The sequence below is a fragment of the Quercus suber genome, unplaced genomic scaffold, assembly GCF_002906115.3.
Source record: "Quercus suber isolate HL8 unplaced genomic scaffold, Cork oak 2.0 scaffold_373, whole genome shotgun sequence".
NCBI classification, from domain to species: Eukaryota; Viridiplantae; Streptophyta; class Magnoliopsida; order Fagales; family Fagaceae; genus Quercus; species Quercus suber.
In genome coordinates, this window is record NW_027069825.1 from 725437 (window position 1) to 742479 (window position 17043).

General features: G+C 37.6%; 1 protein-coding gene across 1 annotated transcript; it reads right to left on the reverse strand.

The window, feature by feature from the left end:
• Positions 1 to 3826: 3826 nt before the first annotated feature.
• On the reverse strand, positions 3827 to 11054 carry LOC136062022 (uncharacterized). The gene is made up of 2 exons (XM_065760592.1): positions 10855 to 11054; positions 3827 to 4385 (listed from the first exon to the last, which is right to left on the reverse strand). Exons 1-2 carry the CDS (start codon positions 11052 to 11054, stop codon positions 3827 to 3829), a joined length of 759 nt encoding a protein of 252 aa, XP_065616664.1.
• Between the last annotated feature and the right edge of the window lie 5989 nt (positions 11055 to 17043).

Below are 17043 nucleotides of genomic sequence, written 5' to 3' on the forward strand. Positions count from 1 at the left end.
GGCCTGGCTTGGAGTGGGCCGAGGCTTCCCAATATTCTGGCCCCACATATATAAACTACTTTTTTTCATCTTCCCACTTTTCTCCCTAACCAAACAATTTTTTTTTTTTCCATTTCTCCAACCCAACACACATGAGGGAAAATTAAATCTTATCTATCCTTTCATTATTTTTTATTATTCTATTTTTTCATTTTCTCAACCAAACATCTTAAGTGAAATAAGGGTATTGAATTTTTAAATAAAGTAGGGAGTATGTTAAAAAATTTATTTGTTGACTTTTTAAATAGGATTTCATATTGACCCCCTTTCAATCGTCCCCCCTAAGTGAACTGAAAAGACTAATATTTCGCTCATATTTATTTTTGAAATTATCATGTGCAAAACTTGATCCCCAACCCCAACATTACATGATTCATCATGCTAAATTTCTAATCCCAAAGCTCTTAAGAATTCAACTCTACTCTCCTCTTATTTGATTAATTACATAACCTTAGGCCAATTTCTCATCCAACAAATACCATCCTAATCAAATTACTGGCAAACTGCTGCAAATCTCTTGCAAGACATTTAGGCACTATGCAAGCTCATAGCTAAATGTGAAATACACACATTATGAAAACCTGTATGCATTGTCATTTATGCCATAAAATCGAGAAGAGCCCAAGAGCAACGCTCCTAAAACAGGAGGGACATAACAGATTTAACAAAAACATTACCCACATCAACTCGCTTCTCCTTGCTACTCCCATTCGTCTAGAACAAGAACACTGCATGACTGAGTTCTACCTAGCCATTTACACCCAAAGTGACTAGACCTACGTGTTACTATCTTTTTTTCTTTCTTGACAAACATGCAAAAGCTTTAGAAGAATCATATAAATTTAGGCCTAAGCATTCATAATTTATGTTAATTTCATTGATATATTTTGAATTCACTTTTTTCATACTTATGAATGCTTCTAATTGTTAGTGACATATTTATGTAATTGGCTAATCCTTTGACAAAATGCACTTTGCTTATAATTGAATAGATCTATGATGAGTTTAGTACTTTAAGAAACAAGTGTTCAAGTTAAGTATTGAAGTCATGCAATTCTAACCAAGAAACAAGTGAAGGAAGTGTTGTTCTTTAAAGCTCGATAGTAATCTCGATAGAAATACTTCTACCGAGATTTAATGTTGAAGTTTGACAAAAGCTCGACACAAGCTGTATCTGTAGAACTTCTGTCGAGAATTACGAAATCAAATTTTTCAGATCTGATTACAGGTATATCCTTAAGTATTTGTGTATGATTTCTTTTCTCACAACTCTAAACATATATAAGGATTATTTTAAGGATTGTCACAAGGTAATGCAAAGTGATAATACATGCATATTGTGACCGGAGGTAAAAATTGCTCTAGTTCATTATTCTCTCTGTAGAAGCTACTGCGTCTTTACGCCAAGGGTTTTATGGCAAAGGAGCTTCCTGATCTTCATTGTTGATAAACTGAAGAACTTTGCAACTAACATCTTCTTCATATCGGTAAGTTAGTCACGTATTGGGCTCTGTGCATCATTGGTTAGTCACATACTGGGATTTGTGCATTGAATGGAGAGATTGTTGCTACAATACAAATTTAATTGGATATTGGGGTAAGGGTTTAACTGTACGTTGGTATTTCGGGACAGGTCAAAGGGTTTGGTAAGATTTCTTATACTTGTAACCACTTATGATTAATAATAGTGGATTCTCGGGAGTGGTGACCTTAAATTCACTCGGTGAGATTTTGCCTTGGTGGTTTTCCTCATTCATAAACAAATTACTTGTGTCAAATTTATTTTTTGCTGCATTTAGTTATTTGGTGATTTGTTTGTGCTAACACGCTATTGCATCTAATTGACTCTAATTAATTAACTTAGGTAATTAATTAATTTGCAAGGGGTCAATTCATTTTAACCCAACACTAATAAATGTTTATAATTTAAAATATATGTTTTTAACTCTACTGCAGTCAGATTATCTTGACATATACTTTGTTATTTGATATCTTCAAATTTTTACTTATCGCATTATTCAGGCAAGAAATTGTCTCAACCATTCATCTTTCATTTTGTTTGCATGCAGTTTTCTTAAAATCATTGTATTTAAATGACATTATATATATGACTTATCCCCAAAAAAGAAAATTAATTGATTTAAAATAATAATAATAACGTGCATTATTTTTGTCAATTGAGTTTGAGTTGTGCATAGTAAAGCTCACAACTAACAATTAAACCAATAATGACTAAATTTAAGTAGATTATATATATATATATATATATATTAAAAGGGGTTGGGTCACAACTCATGAGTTACCCGGGTCGGTCTGAATTGATCTAGAAAAGAAAAGAAAAAAATCAGGCTCAGGTTGGGTTAGGTTAGGATAATTAGGATCTTATTGAAATTTGAATTCCTTCATATTCCATGTTAATTAGCGTTTAGATTGTACATGTTGCTGTAGTATAACTTATCGAATCCATCCTTAAAAGTTATTATATATATATATATATATTGGTGTGAAGGATCCTTTAAAAAAGTGGCCGTCTAGGAGCCCAACTCAACCAGGCTATGTGGATCATTAATGCACCGGCCCGATGTCCTTCCACTGTTGAGAGCGAGAGGTCTACGCTGCTCTTTGAAACCAGCCTCATGCAGTACCCTCTACTTTAGGGACCATGTGACCCAGACCTTCGCCCAAATCACAAGGTCCATCTCTCAACTTGGAACGAGCGGGCCAGGTAACTGCACAGACAGACCCTGTCTGGTGAGCCGACCCTTTATCCCACCACTCTGATGCCGCTACACAGGTTACAAGCTGACACTACCCAACTTGGCTAAGTTTGTAGTGTGCTTTTGTTTTTAAAAATAAAAAGAAAAAAAAAAAAAAGAAACCCAAAAATATCGTGCCCTGTTAGAGCATCCACAGCAGTGGAGCTAAAAATTTAGCTTTTTAGCTCTATCAAAAGTTACTTTATCTATTATACCTACACACATGCTGCAGCAGTGGGTCTATTTTAGCTTTCAACATAATAAAATAATATAAACATCACAATAAAATAATATATCTACTACAATAAAATAAAATATCTATTACAATAAATAACAATCACAACCACCTGTAACCGTCACCGCCACCGCTACAGCTGCCGCCCCGCCGCCATCGACTCTTCCACCACCGCCACCGCCGCCGCCGCCACACGATAACAAATAATCGTCTAGTGTTAACAAGTAATTTTTTTAACCCCAAATTATACTTAATAAATTTTTTTTTTACTAAAACAATTTTTCAATCATCATGATAGCCTATTATCGTCTCAATTGTCTGAAAGTAATCTTGGAACAATGTGAACTATAAAATGCAAGAACTTTATAAAAAAACATATAAAATAAAACACATATTATAACAAGAACAATGTAGTCCATACATTACACACGTACATAACTCAAACCAAATTACAATAAAATTCACACACTCGCACAAATTCTTATGACTCATGCTTCTCAACATACAAAAAAGAAAGTTCCTACGACTCGCCTTGCAATTGCCATAAATGTTCAATGAGGTCCGACTGGAGTTGAAAATGAATTTTTCGGTCTCTAATGCGTCCATGCCTCTCAATGTATGACATAAATCCATCACTTTGTTCACGTAACACTTGCAGAGGAGGATTATCCACTCCATCAATTTGTTCATAATCCAAGTCTACCACTTCATTATCATCCCGCTCATCTTCAACAATCATGCTATGGAGAATTATACACGCTTTCATGATTTTTTGGAGTGTTTCAAGATGGAAAAATCATGCAGGTCCACGGACAATTGCAAAACGTGCTTGAAGCACTCCAAATGCACGCTCAACATCCTTCCTACACGCCTCTTGGGCTGCTGCAAATAATTTATACTTATGTCCTTGTGGAGCTGGGATTGTTTTAACAAATGTTGCCCACTTTGGATATATGCTATCAGCAAGGTAATATCCCATTGTGTAGTCATGACCATTGATTGAGTAATGTACTGCAGGAGCACGTCCTTCAGCATGTTCATTAAATACATGAGACCACTCTAACACATTAATGTCATTATTTGACCCAGGTAACCCAAAAAATGCATGCCATATCCAAAGATCATATGATGCTACTGCCTCCAAAATAATAGTAGGTTCACGAATATGACCACAATATTGACCTTTCCATGCAGATGGACAATTTTTCCACTTCCAATGCATGCAATCAATTGAACCTAACATACCTGGAAAACCTCGGCGTTCTCCATGAGCTAACAGTCTAGCAATGTCTTCATTGTTTGGCTTTCTCAAGTATTCCTCAGAAAAAACATCAATTACCGCAGTAACCTCCCCCCTGCACACAGAAAATTCCCAAACTTACATTTATATCAAAACTTAAAATACTTAGAATTATAACAATAGATCATGATTATGCATATCAAGACTCAAAACTTCCCTGCACACAAAAAATTCCCAAACTTACATATCCAACAAAATCCAATGTCCAATTAAGATGTGCAACAGGACATATCCAATTAAAATTCCTAAACTTACATGATCATGCTCTGTTTCTAGTTTTGTGCAACAGGACATATCCAACAAAATCCACCCAAATCAGAGAACACCATTTTACCAAATCCATATCACAAAATCCATAATCATCATCATCATCAATGAGAAACAGAGCACTTACCAAATCCATATCACAAACATTAATCATCATCATCATATCACAAAATCCATATCACAAACATTAATCATCATCATCATCACTCACACTTACCAAACCATAATCATCATCAATCTACCAAAATAATGTACCAAAATCACCAAGCCAATAATCCAAAAACACCCAAATCAGAGAACACCATTTTACCAAATCCATATCACAAAATCCATAATCATCATCATCATCAATGAGAAACAGAGCACTTACCAAATCCATATCACAAACATTAATCATCATCATCATATCACAAAATCCATATCACAAACATTAATCATCATCATCATCACTCACACTTACCAAACCATAATCATCATCAATCTACCAAAATAATGTACCAAAATCACCAAGCCAATAATCCAAAACAACAACAAAAAATCATATATCAAAAATAAAAAACAGAGACATCTAGTGGACCAAAATCAAAAACCCAAAGTGGATTGGCGGATTGGCGGATCGGCGGAAGATTATACCCAAATCAAAAAACCCAAAGCATCCACATGAAGAACAAAGACTGACCTGAAACGGATCGGTGGAAGAGAAGTGCGTCGAGGCAGATCGGCAGCGACGTTGACGATGGTTGGGCCGGCGACGTTGACAGAGTGAGCTTAAGAGGCTTGAGATGAGAGATGACAGTGAAATAGAGTGAGTGAATGAGAGTGAATGAAAACAAGTGAAGCTTGATAAAATGAAAACCGGATTTGATAAAATGAAAACAAAAAAAAGAAAAGAAAAAAGAAGCAAGTTGTACCGGAGTGAGGTGGATGGAAGCTTGAAGCTTGAGGTGGACGGTTGAAGCTTGAAGCTTGAGGTGGACGGTTGAGGTGGACGGAAGCTTGAGGTGTACCGGAGTGAGCTTGAGGTGGACCGGCCGGCGAATGAGAGGAGAGACGACAGTGAGCTTGAGAGGAGACTAGCAACAAGAGAGAGAGGGGCTGAGTGTTTGAGAGGGGCTGAGTGTTTGAGAGTGGCTGTGTTTGTGCAGAGAGTGGCTGAGTGAAATGAATAAAAAAAATGAGATGTAGACCGACTGGGATTAAATTTTTTTTTTTTTTTTGCTCCAAGCTACAGTGCACATCTATTTTTAGATGTGCACTGTAGCAATTCATCTATAAATTTTAAGTTTACCTCCACTGCTGCATGAGGTTTTTTGTGTTTGTGGAGCTAAATTTTAGCATTTTAGCATTTTAGCTCCACTGCTGTGGATGCTCTTAGATGGGATTCTAAAACAGTCACCGACAGTTATATTCCATTCCCGCCAAGCACCAAGCTTAAATTGAACATCACACCCATTTTTCCATCCTTCAAATCAAAAAACACCCAAGCCTCTCTCCGATAACCTCACAATATGCAGAGTATCACCGCTGTGATTCAAGCAAACCTGTACTGGACTCTTGCAATGTCGAGGATGAACGGCGGAGAGTTTCTGAGGAAACTTTTCATTTTCATTTTCCTTTTCCTTTTGTTCTAAGATACCACAACTATCTTGTTCTCTCACTGCCTTTTGGGATTTGGGTGTTTAACATTTTTTGGATTTAGGTTCCCTTTTGCAACATCCTCTGTCATGAGATGGAATGGCATGATGGGTGCAGGATACAGAAGCTGTCATTGGTTTTTTTTTTTTTTTTAAGATTTCACTTCAATTGCATTAAATGTTGCCTTTTGTGGGAGCATAAATCATAGCCAAGCTCAGTTTTCAATATATGGGCTCTGAATTCCTCAATTTAATTATGACATGTCACACTTATACATATTATGTAAATTCTACAACATCCCCTGAATTTCTTTTTGGATTTATGTGTATGCTGCAAGTTGTTCCTGTATTATAGGTTTGCTTTCACTATACTAGTTGCACTATTTATGGGAAAAAAAAGAGTCTATAAGCATCTTGAAGAAATAGGTTGTGTTTTTATTTCTGGTCAATTCAAACTATTTATTTCCTTATTTCACATTGCTTCAAAAAATGGAGTATACATAACCTTGGTGAAGGAAGTCCACTAGTGAAAACTGATTGAAAGGGATGCACGCAAGTGATTGCAAGAAGTTAGGTTCTAAGCTTTAAGGTCTGTAACATTTATGTTCCTCTTAACTCTCAGGTGTTAATAATGTCGCTCAATCTTAGATAAGAATGTGGCACATTAATAGGAATTAAATTTAAGAACAGAATTTGTTCACAAATTGAAAGAAAATATATAACAAGGTTAAAATAAGGTATGCTCTGGTCCTACATATTAAACAGGAAATTGTGTAATAAAATGTAGATATCTAATGGGTTATATGAAACATGAACTTCAGGTTATTCTATGAGGGCCTGAGTCTCAGTTCCCCAAATTGTTCAGATGGGGTTTGAAGTTGATATGATTGCCGGCAAAGGAAGTCAGTGTATTTGCCTCTCTCATCATAATCATTGTATTTAAATGACATTATATATATGACTTATCCCCAAAAAAGAAAATTAATTGATTTAAAATAATAATAATAATAATAATAATAATAATAACATGCATTATTTTTGTCAATTGAGTTTGAGTTGTGCACAGTAAAGCCTACAACTAACAATTAAACCAATAATGACTAAATTTAAGTAGATTATATATATATATATATATATTTTAAAAGGGGTTGGGTCACAACTCATGAGTTACCTGGGTCGGTCTAAATTGATCTAGAAAAGAAAAGAAAAGAAAAAAAATCAGGCTCAGATTGGGTCAAGTTAGGATAATTAGGATCTTATTGAAATTTGAATTCCTTCATATTCCATGTTAATTAGCGTTTAGATTGTACATGTTGTTGTAGTATAACTTATCGAATCCATCCTTAAAAGTTATTATATATATATATATATATATATATATATTTGGTGGTGTGAAGGATCCTTTAAAAAGTGGCCGTCTAGGAGCCTAACTCATCCAGGCAATGTGGATCAGTAATGCACCGGCCCGATGTCCTTCCACTGTTGAGAGCGAGAGGTCTACGCTGCTCTGTGAAAGCAGCCTCATGCAGTACCCTCTACTTTAGGGACCATGTGACCCAAACATTCGCCCAAATCACAAGGTCCATCTCTCAACTTGGAACGGAGGTCAGGTAACTGCACAGACAGACCCTGTCTGGTGAGCCGACCCTTTATCCCACCACTCTGATGCCGCTGCACAGGTTACAAGTTGACGCTACCCAACTCGGCTAAGTTTGTAGTGTGCTTTTGTTTTTAAAAATAAAAAGAAAAAAAAGAAACCCAAAAATATCGGGACATTCTGGCCTTTTGCCCTTAATTTTAAAAAAATTTAGCAATATGCCCTTGTTTTGAAACTATATAGGTTCGTGCCCCTGTTTCGATACTCGATTACTATAAAATCGAGTTTCAACTCGAAACTCGATTGGTTTAAAATCGAGTTATGCCCGATCAAACTCAAAAAAAAAAAAAAATTTGCATAGAACTCGAGCTCTAGGAACTCGAGTTTCATGTAAATTTTTATAAGATACAAAGTTCAGGGGTCCTATAGTAGCGTTTTTTAATCCCTATAGTGACGTTTTTAAGCCCTATGGTGGCGTTTTTCTGGGAAAATTTTTTTATAAGTCTGAATACCAAGTTCAGTGGCCCTATAGCGACGTTTTTTAATACCTATAGTAGCGTTTTTCTGGAAATTTTTTTTATAACTCTGCACAGTGGCCCTATAACGGCGTTTTTTAATACCTATAGTAGCGTTTTTCTGGAAAATTTTTTTTTTATGTCTGAAAACCAGGTTCAGTGGCCCTATAGCGGCGATTTTTAATACCTATAGTAGCGTTTTTCTGGAAAAAATTTTTTATAAGTCTGAATACCACGTTCAGTGGCCCTATAGCGGCGTTTTTTTATACCTATAGTGGCGTTTTTAAGCCCTATAGTGGCGTTTTGGAACTCGATTTCCATTTAATCGAGTTTCATGCAATTTTTTTTTTTTTTTTTTTTTTTTGATCAGGCATAACTCGATTTTAAACAAATTTTTTTTTTTTTTTTTTTTTTTTTTGATCAGGCATAACTCGATTTTAAACCAATCGAGTACTTTAAGTAACTCGATTTTAAACAAATCGAGTACTTTAAGTAACTCGATTTTAAGGTCATTGAGTATCGAAACAGGGGCACGAACTTATATAGTTTCAAAACAGGGGTATATTGCTAAATTTTTTTTAAAATTAAGGGCAAAAGGCCAGAATGCCCAAAAATATCGTGCCCTGTTAGATGGGATTCTAAAACAGTCACCGACAGTTATATTCCATTCCCGCCAAGCACCAAGCTTAAATTGAACATCACACCCATTTTTCCATCCTTCAAATAAAAAAAATACCCAAACCTCTCTCCGATAATCTCACAATATGCAGAGTATCACCGCTGTGATTCAAGCAAACCTGCACTGGACTCTTGCAATGTCGAGGATGAACGGCGGTGAGTTTCTGAGGAAACTTTTCATTTTCCTTTTCCTTTTGTTCTAAGATACAATAACTATCTTGTTCTCTCACTGCCTTTTGGGATTTGGGTGTTTAACATTTTTTGGATTTAGGTTCCCTTTTGCAACATCCTCTGTCATGAGATGGAATGGCATGATTTTTTTTTTTTTTTTAAGATTTCACTTCAATTGCATTAAATGTTGCCTTTTGTGGGAGCATAAGTCATAGCCAAGCTCAGTTTTCAATATATGGGCTCTGAATTCCTCAATTTAATTATGACATGTCACAGTTATACATATTATGTATATTCTACAACATCCCCTGAATTTCTTTTTGGATTTATGTGTATGCTGCAAGTTGTTCCTGTATTATAGGTTTGCTTTCACTATACTAGTTGCACTATTTATGGGGAAAAAAAAAAAAAGAGTCTATAAGCATCTTGAAGAAATAGGTTGTGTTTTTATTTCTGGTCAATTCAAACTATTTATTTCCTTATTTCACATTGCTTCAAAAAATGGAGTATACATAACCTTGGTGAAGGAAGTCCACTAGTGAAAACTGATTGAAAGGGATGCACGCAAGTGATTGCAAGAAGTTAGGTTCTAAGCTTTAAGGTCTGTAACATTTATGTTCTTTTTAACTCTTAGGTGTTAATAATGTCGCTCAATCTTAGATAAGAATGTGGCACATTAATAGGAATTAAATTTAAGAACAGAATTTGTTCACAAATTGAAAGAAAATATATAACAAGGTTAAAATAAGGTATGCTCTGGTCCTACATATTAAACAGGAAATTGTGTAATAAAATGTAGATATCTAATGGGTTATATGAAACATGAACTTCAGGTTATTCTATGAGGGCCTGAGTCTCAGTTCCCCAAATTGTTCAGATGGGGTTTGAAGTTGATATGATTGCCGGCAAAGGAAGTCAGTGTATTTGCCTCTCTCATCATTACATTTTTTAAATTGATTGTGGTAGATTAAGTTTTCTCTTTTCTAAATTGCTTTGATAGTTGTCTTCTTCTATTTTTCTTTTCCCTGAAAAGTAATAAAAATATATATATTGAAGACAAGGAGAGCTGAAATGGTAGAGCCTCCTAAAGAATTTTAAGGTAAGCCCAAATCATGGAACAACATTCAAAACAGAAATACTAGAAAGTAGACTTGATCTTAATATATCTCTTCTAGCCTTCTTCTAATAAGGAAAAAAAAGGATAAAAAAAATCTATCCATGCCTTCTAAAATTTGATTATTCTACAACAATAGCAACAGCAATGCCTTAGTCCCAAAATTTGGGGTTGGCTGTTGCTATTTTAACCGAAATTGTAACTGCTGCCAAGTGTAAAAGTATTCTATGAAGCTTGTGTCCTAGTTTTGAAGTTTGTAAATGTTAACAATATAAAGTGAGAGAGAATGACTAAATAGTCTATATATTGATGTGTATAAAACAATGTACAAAAGAGAGTCTTATATAGGCTAGGTATGTGTGCAGTACAAGTAACATGAGTGCAGTACAAGTAACATGAGTGCAGTACAAGTAATATACTGGGCTAAGCCCAATGGGCTAATCTAGCCTAATCTATATACTAACATCCCCCCTCAAACTCGAGGTGGCAAGGAGGAAGCCAACTGGAGTTTGGATATAAGATCTCAAAGACGACCAGAGGGGTGAGACTTGGTGAAGATATTAGCAGGCTGGTCAGCAGATGAGATGGAGAATAACTTGAGATTGCCTTTCTTGAGATGCTGGTGAGTGATGTGACAGTTGATCTCAATGTGCTTGGTGCGTTCGTGGAAGACATCATTATGAGCAATGTAGATAGCACTACGATTGTCACAATAAAGAGGAGTAGCAGTGGGCTGTGGAGCATTCATGTCAGCCAAGAGCCAGTGAAGCCAAACTAGCTCGCAGCTGGTGTCGACAAGGGCACGATACTCAGCCTCAATACTAGAATGGGAAACAACATCCTACTTTTTGCTACACCACGAGACAAGAGAAGTACCCAACAGGAAACAGAAACCTATGATAGAGCATCGATCAGTCAGATCACCTGCCTAGTCCGCATCTGAATAAGCATGAAGATCAAGAGAAGACCGAGAGGAGTAATGTAGACCATGATAAAGTGTGCCCTTGACATATCGAAGAATTCGAAGAATTCGAAGAACAGCAGCATAGTGGACAGAACGAAGGGCATCCATGAACTTACTAACCATACCTACGGCATGTGAAATATCTGGATGAGTAACAGTGAGATAAATCAGACTACCAACCAACTGACGATAGCAAGTAGCATCAGATATAGGTTCACCACCCATGGGTGTGAGCTTTGCATTGTATTCCAAAGGAGTGGAAACAGTCTTGTTGTTAGTGATATCGGCTTTGGAGAGAAGATCAGAAGCATATTTAGCTTGGGAAAGATAGTATCCATCAGAGGATGAGGTAACCTCAAGCTCAAGAAAATAACTGAGAATGCCCAAATCTTTCATCTCAAAATGCTGACTAAGGAAGTGCTGAAGAAAGCGGATACCTGCAGAATCATCTCCAATAATAATCATATCATCAACATAGAGAAGAATAAGAATGATACCAGCAGAGGATTTTCGGACGAAGAGAGCAGTGTCATGAGGACTCGAAGTGAAACCCTGCTGAGCAACAACTGAGCTAAAATTTTCAAATCAAGCTCGAGGAGCCTACTTGAGGCCATAAAGAGCACGACGAAGGCAACAAACTTGACTGCCTGAGTGTGGATAGCCAGGGGGTGGTTGCATGTACACTTCTTCTTGAAGGTCTCCATTGAGGAAAGCATTGTTCACATCCATTTGATAAAGAGGCCAACGGCGAACAGCAGCCACAGCAATGAGACATCTGACAGATGTAAGGCAAGCAACAGGAGCAAATGTTTCCTCATAGTCAATGCCATACTCCTGAGTAAAGCCCTTGGCAACTAGGTGAGCCTTGTATCGTTCAACAGATCCATCAGTCTTGGTCTTGATCTTGTAAACCCACCTACAACCTACTACAGACTGACCAGGAGGCAAATCAACCATATCCCAAGTGTGATTTTTATGAAGGGCATCTAGTTCATTATTCATAGCTTGCTGCCAAAGAGGGTCAGTATGGGCCTCACGATAGGTATGAGGTTCATAGAGGGTGGCAAGGGTAAAAGAGCAGTGATAATCAGAGAGATAAGGGGGAGGAATGTTTACCCGAGTGGAACGACGAAGTTCAGGACCATTAGGAGACTCAAGAGAGGGTGGCGTCACAGGATCCAAGACAGGTGGGTCATATGCCGGGGACAGAACCGGAGATGAATCGTTTGGAGAGGTAGCCGATGTTGAAGAATCATCCACAAGTTCAGGATAGAGAGGGGGGAAAAGGTCAGTAAAAATGGGAGACTCAGAGGAAGAGAATGTAGGAAACTGCTGAAGACTCATGAAAGGACGATGTTCCCAAAACTCAACATGACGGGAGACACGAAGACGATGAGAAATGGGATCATAGCAGCGAAACCCCTTTTGAGATACACTATAACCAAGGAAACAACAGAGACAGGCACGAGGTTGGAGCTTTATTCGTTCATGAGGAGGAAGAGAGACAAAGCAAGCACAACCAAAAACCCGAAGAGAGGAGTAGTCAGGGGTTTGACCATAGAGAAGCTCAAATGGTGATTTGTTGTATGTAGTTGGTAAAGGGATACGATTAATGGTGTATACAGCAGTGAGTGCAGCGTCACCCCAAAAGTGCTCAGGAAGAGAGGTAGAAATGAGAAGGGTGCGGACAACATCAAGAATGTGACGATGTTTTCGTTCTGCACGACCATTTTGTTGAGAGGTGTGAGGACAAGACCGCTGAGTAAGTGTACCATGATTGTCTAAAAATGAGAGGAAAGATTTATCATTATATTCTTGAGCATTATCTGATCGAAAAACTTTGACGGTGCGATTGAATTGTATTTCAATTATTTTATGAAATGTTTGGTAAATAGACACAAGTTCAGACCTATGGTGAAGCAGATAAATCCAAGTATATCGAGAAAAATCATCCACAAATATGACAAAATATCTAGATCCCCCTCAGTAGGAACAGGTGCAGGACCCTAAATATCATAATGCATAAGATCAAAAGGTGCAGAAGAAAATGAGTCACTATTATTAAAGGGTAATTTTGTTTGTTTGCCAAAATGACAGGAAGTACAATCAAAATTTTGAAATTGAACTGAACCTAAATGACCTTGAGAAGCTAACAACTGAAGACGAGATAAGGATGGATGACCAAGATGAGCATGCCATAGATTAGGTGAGGTGGTGGCAGTGGTAGCAGCTGCAAAAATAACTTGTGAAGGAATCTTCAAGTCATGAACCTCAAACATGCGACCAACCTTACGGCCTGTCCCGAGTACTTGACCCGTCCGGGGATCCTACACATCCACACCATGATTAGTAAATAGAAGATTTACGCCAAATTCACAAAGTTGACCAATAGAAAGCAAATTGAGGGATAACTTAGGGATATGAAAAGTGTCACTAAGGGATAAACAAGGAGAAGAGATTGTTCCTTTATGACTAACAGGCATAGGAATTCCATCAGCAGTGTAAATGGTGATTGGATGTTCTAAGGGTGCCTTATTAGAAAATTGGGATTCATTAGGAGTCATATGGTTACAACATGCAGTATCAAAAAACCAAGGTTGTTTACCTGAGGTGACAGAAAGGGTAGTGGAAGTGCGGGATAAAACCTGTTGAACAACTGCCTCAATATTATCCGTAGTAAGTGAGGAAGCCAAAGATGGACCTGTAGGAACTAATGGATCGAAAGGACATACAGTAGCTGCCCGAGGAAGAGAAGCTTTATTTTGCTCTTGCATAAATTTCTGTAGTTTGCAACAAATTGAGATGTCATGGCCTTTAGCACGGCAAAACTCGCAGCGAGTACCTTTAGAAGACTGAGAGGTGGGACGCCCAGAGTTTATTCGTGGAGGAGCAGTGAATACAGCAATGGGAGGCTGTGAAGATGGTGTAGCTAATACATGATCAGATGATGACATGTGATGAGTAGGTCGCCGGTTTTCCTTAGAAATGAGCTCCTTGACTGCAACATCAAGAGAAATAGTAGGAGACCAGCTAAGCAGAGAAGCCCTAGTAGGCTCAAAATCCTCACGCAAACCCATCATGAAGTGCATAAATTTACGCCGATCCCGATATTTAACAAAGAGCTCAATGTCCTTAGAACACACTAGTGGAGGATCTGCAGCAAAGAGTTGTTCCCACATAGTAGAAGTCTGAGAATAAAAATTAGAAATAGACTGACCTGTCTCTTGGCGCATTTGATAAAGTTTTGATTCAATGTGGAACTCCAAGCTTGAATCATTAGTACAATTATAGCGATCAGCCAAACTTTTCCAAGCAGCCTCAGCAGTCTCAAAACGAGAAAGAAGATTATGAATGGAAGGAATAGAGGTATTGATAAACCAAGACAAGATCTTACTCTGAATACTCTCCCTCTAGGCATTCGTCATAATCATCTGTTGTAACTGTAGTCTTAGAAGATTCTTCAAAGCTATGGCTTTGGACTTAAGGTTTGGTACTGACTTAGGAATTGAACCAGTCACATATCTCCACAGTTTACGACCTTTGAGAAAGACAGTCATATTCTGAGACAATGCATGATAGCTAGTAGAATCATCCAACATAATGGTGATAGGACGTATGATGTCTCATTCATTTTGTTGAGCCATAATAAAGAAAATGACCAAAAAATGAGATTTAGAGACCTCAAATGTAGAAACGGAGCCCAAAATCGAAATCTACGCAAAAAACTGAGCAAGACAGATCCTGTTGAAAAATTTTGACTTTGGTCAAAGTAACGGTCAACGGTCTGGTCAAAGTCAACGGTTCGGTCAACGGCTCAGGATGCTGACGTGGCAGGGTGACATCACCCTAGGGCTGACGTGGCAGTACGTGAAACGGAGCAGGCGTGTGTGGCGCGTGGAGAGCGCATGAGGAGCGTGAACTGGCGCACGTGAAGAGAGACGGCGCGTGGCGGCGCGTGCTCATGAGGCAGAAACTTTAGACAGCGCATGGAGGCACGTGGGAGGTTGTTTCTGGCATATTTTTGTTGGGTTTTGCTCGGGATCGGATGATCTGTCAATCTGTGCCTTGGCTTTGGTAGTTTGATAAAAAAACTGACGAAATCCGAGTGTTTTAAGGGCTATGGGCGTGACAGTAGTGACTCACTTCTGACAGCGACTACTGGATGAAGGCGAGGGCAGCAGAAGAACGCCAGAGATGTCCACAGGAACTAGGAAGTCAGAGGAATGGCTCGATACCATGTTAACAATATAAAGTGAGAGAGAATGACTGAATAGTCTGTATATTAATGTGTATAAAACAATATATAAAAGAGAGTCTTATATAGGCTAGGTATGTGTGCTGTACAAGTAACATGAGTGTAGTACAAGTAATATACTGGGCTAAGCCCAATGGGCTAATCTAGCCTAATTTATGCACTAACAGTAAAAGTACAAGATGGTACCTCAATGAAAATTTTTTTAGTTTGTACAATCATTTCTGGAGAAAGGGGGGTTTAAAGGGGGGTTTTTTGCATTCATATGAACTTGTGATTAATTGGTATAAATGTATAGCCTGGCCAGCCAAACTACGTATGAGCAGAACTTCGTGACAGGCTTGGCTTGGGCTAACAGGATTACCCCATCTGCTAGTGCTTGGCTCAGTACAACCTACAAAGTGAACTCTACTCAACATAGTTCATATATATAGTCTTCTAGATGGGGTGGCTTGGATATTATCCTACCCTTTGGCATCTTTTGCATGAAGTGGCCGCTCTCAAGAATTGAACTTGTGCATGCGCTTGGCAGTCTGAGACATTACTATTGCATTTGATGATGTCCCCTTTAATCAGTTAAATTGATAGCTGTGCCTTATAAAAGGGTGTTACAATATATTGAATATTTTTTTATGGTGTTTATACTACTTTACCTCAATCATTCTGGATGCCATTCTGTTCTGATTTCTAATCTTTCTCATCTCCATTTGGGACCGGAAATTGGAATTGGTTCCTTGAGTGTTATTATCTTCTGACAATGAACAGATATTGATGTGGAGGGGATTAAAAATCAATGCATGAAAAGGCTCCTTCAGCTACACTCCCCCCTGAAATCAGCATTGCAGGTGGTTCTGAAAGTTCAGCTATGGATTAGAAAAGGGGAATGGGACAAGTCACATTGCATTCGCACAAATTTCTTTGAAACCATACTGTGCAATTTGGTTGGACACCACTTTGAAATGATTTTGGAAAAGGAAGGTACGCATCCTGTTTTTTGGGAAAAAATTGAGGCCCTTAGTAGATTCTGCAAGAGTAGTTTCCTTCAAATTGCATTACCGGTCAATCGATCTTGAAATAAATACTAAAAACTAATCTCTGTAAATTATTAAGAAATCCATAAGCAAATAACTATCCTGGCCTTTTGCTATCAGGTTTAGTCCTGGGTTATGGTTCGCTCCTTGTATCACCTGCGAGGTTTCTCTGTAAATTATTCAGAATCTATAAGCAAATAATTAAAGATAACAACAAACTTAAAAGAAAAATATGAAAGAAGAGAGAAATGAGATAGTGAATACATATTTGCCACACTTTGTCACCTTGAAAAAAAATTACTATGAAGCCTCTTTCATAAGTCCATTAACCCTAATATAATTTATAAGAAATAAGAGAACAAACAAAAGTTTTGTAATTGAAACCTAATTAGAGAAAGTGAGATTATTCTTTCACTCTTTCTAGCAAAATTGTTCCAAAATTATCTACTTCTCTACTTCATTCAATACTTTCTGCAAGATATACCTCAAA

Bases quoted from the DNA above. Each gene is read 5' to 3' on its own strand.
- LOC136062022 (XM_065760592.1), bottom strand. From the start codon at position 11,054: ATGAATGCTCCACAGCCCACTGCTACTCCTCTTTATTGTGACAATCGT. The intron at 4,386-10,854 runs GTCTCACCCCTC...TTCTGTGTGCAG, and splicing joins CCTGCTAATATCTTCACCAA to GGGGGAGGTTACTGCGGTAA.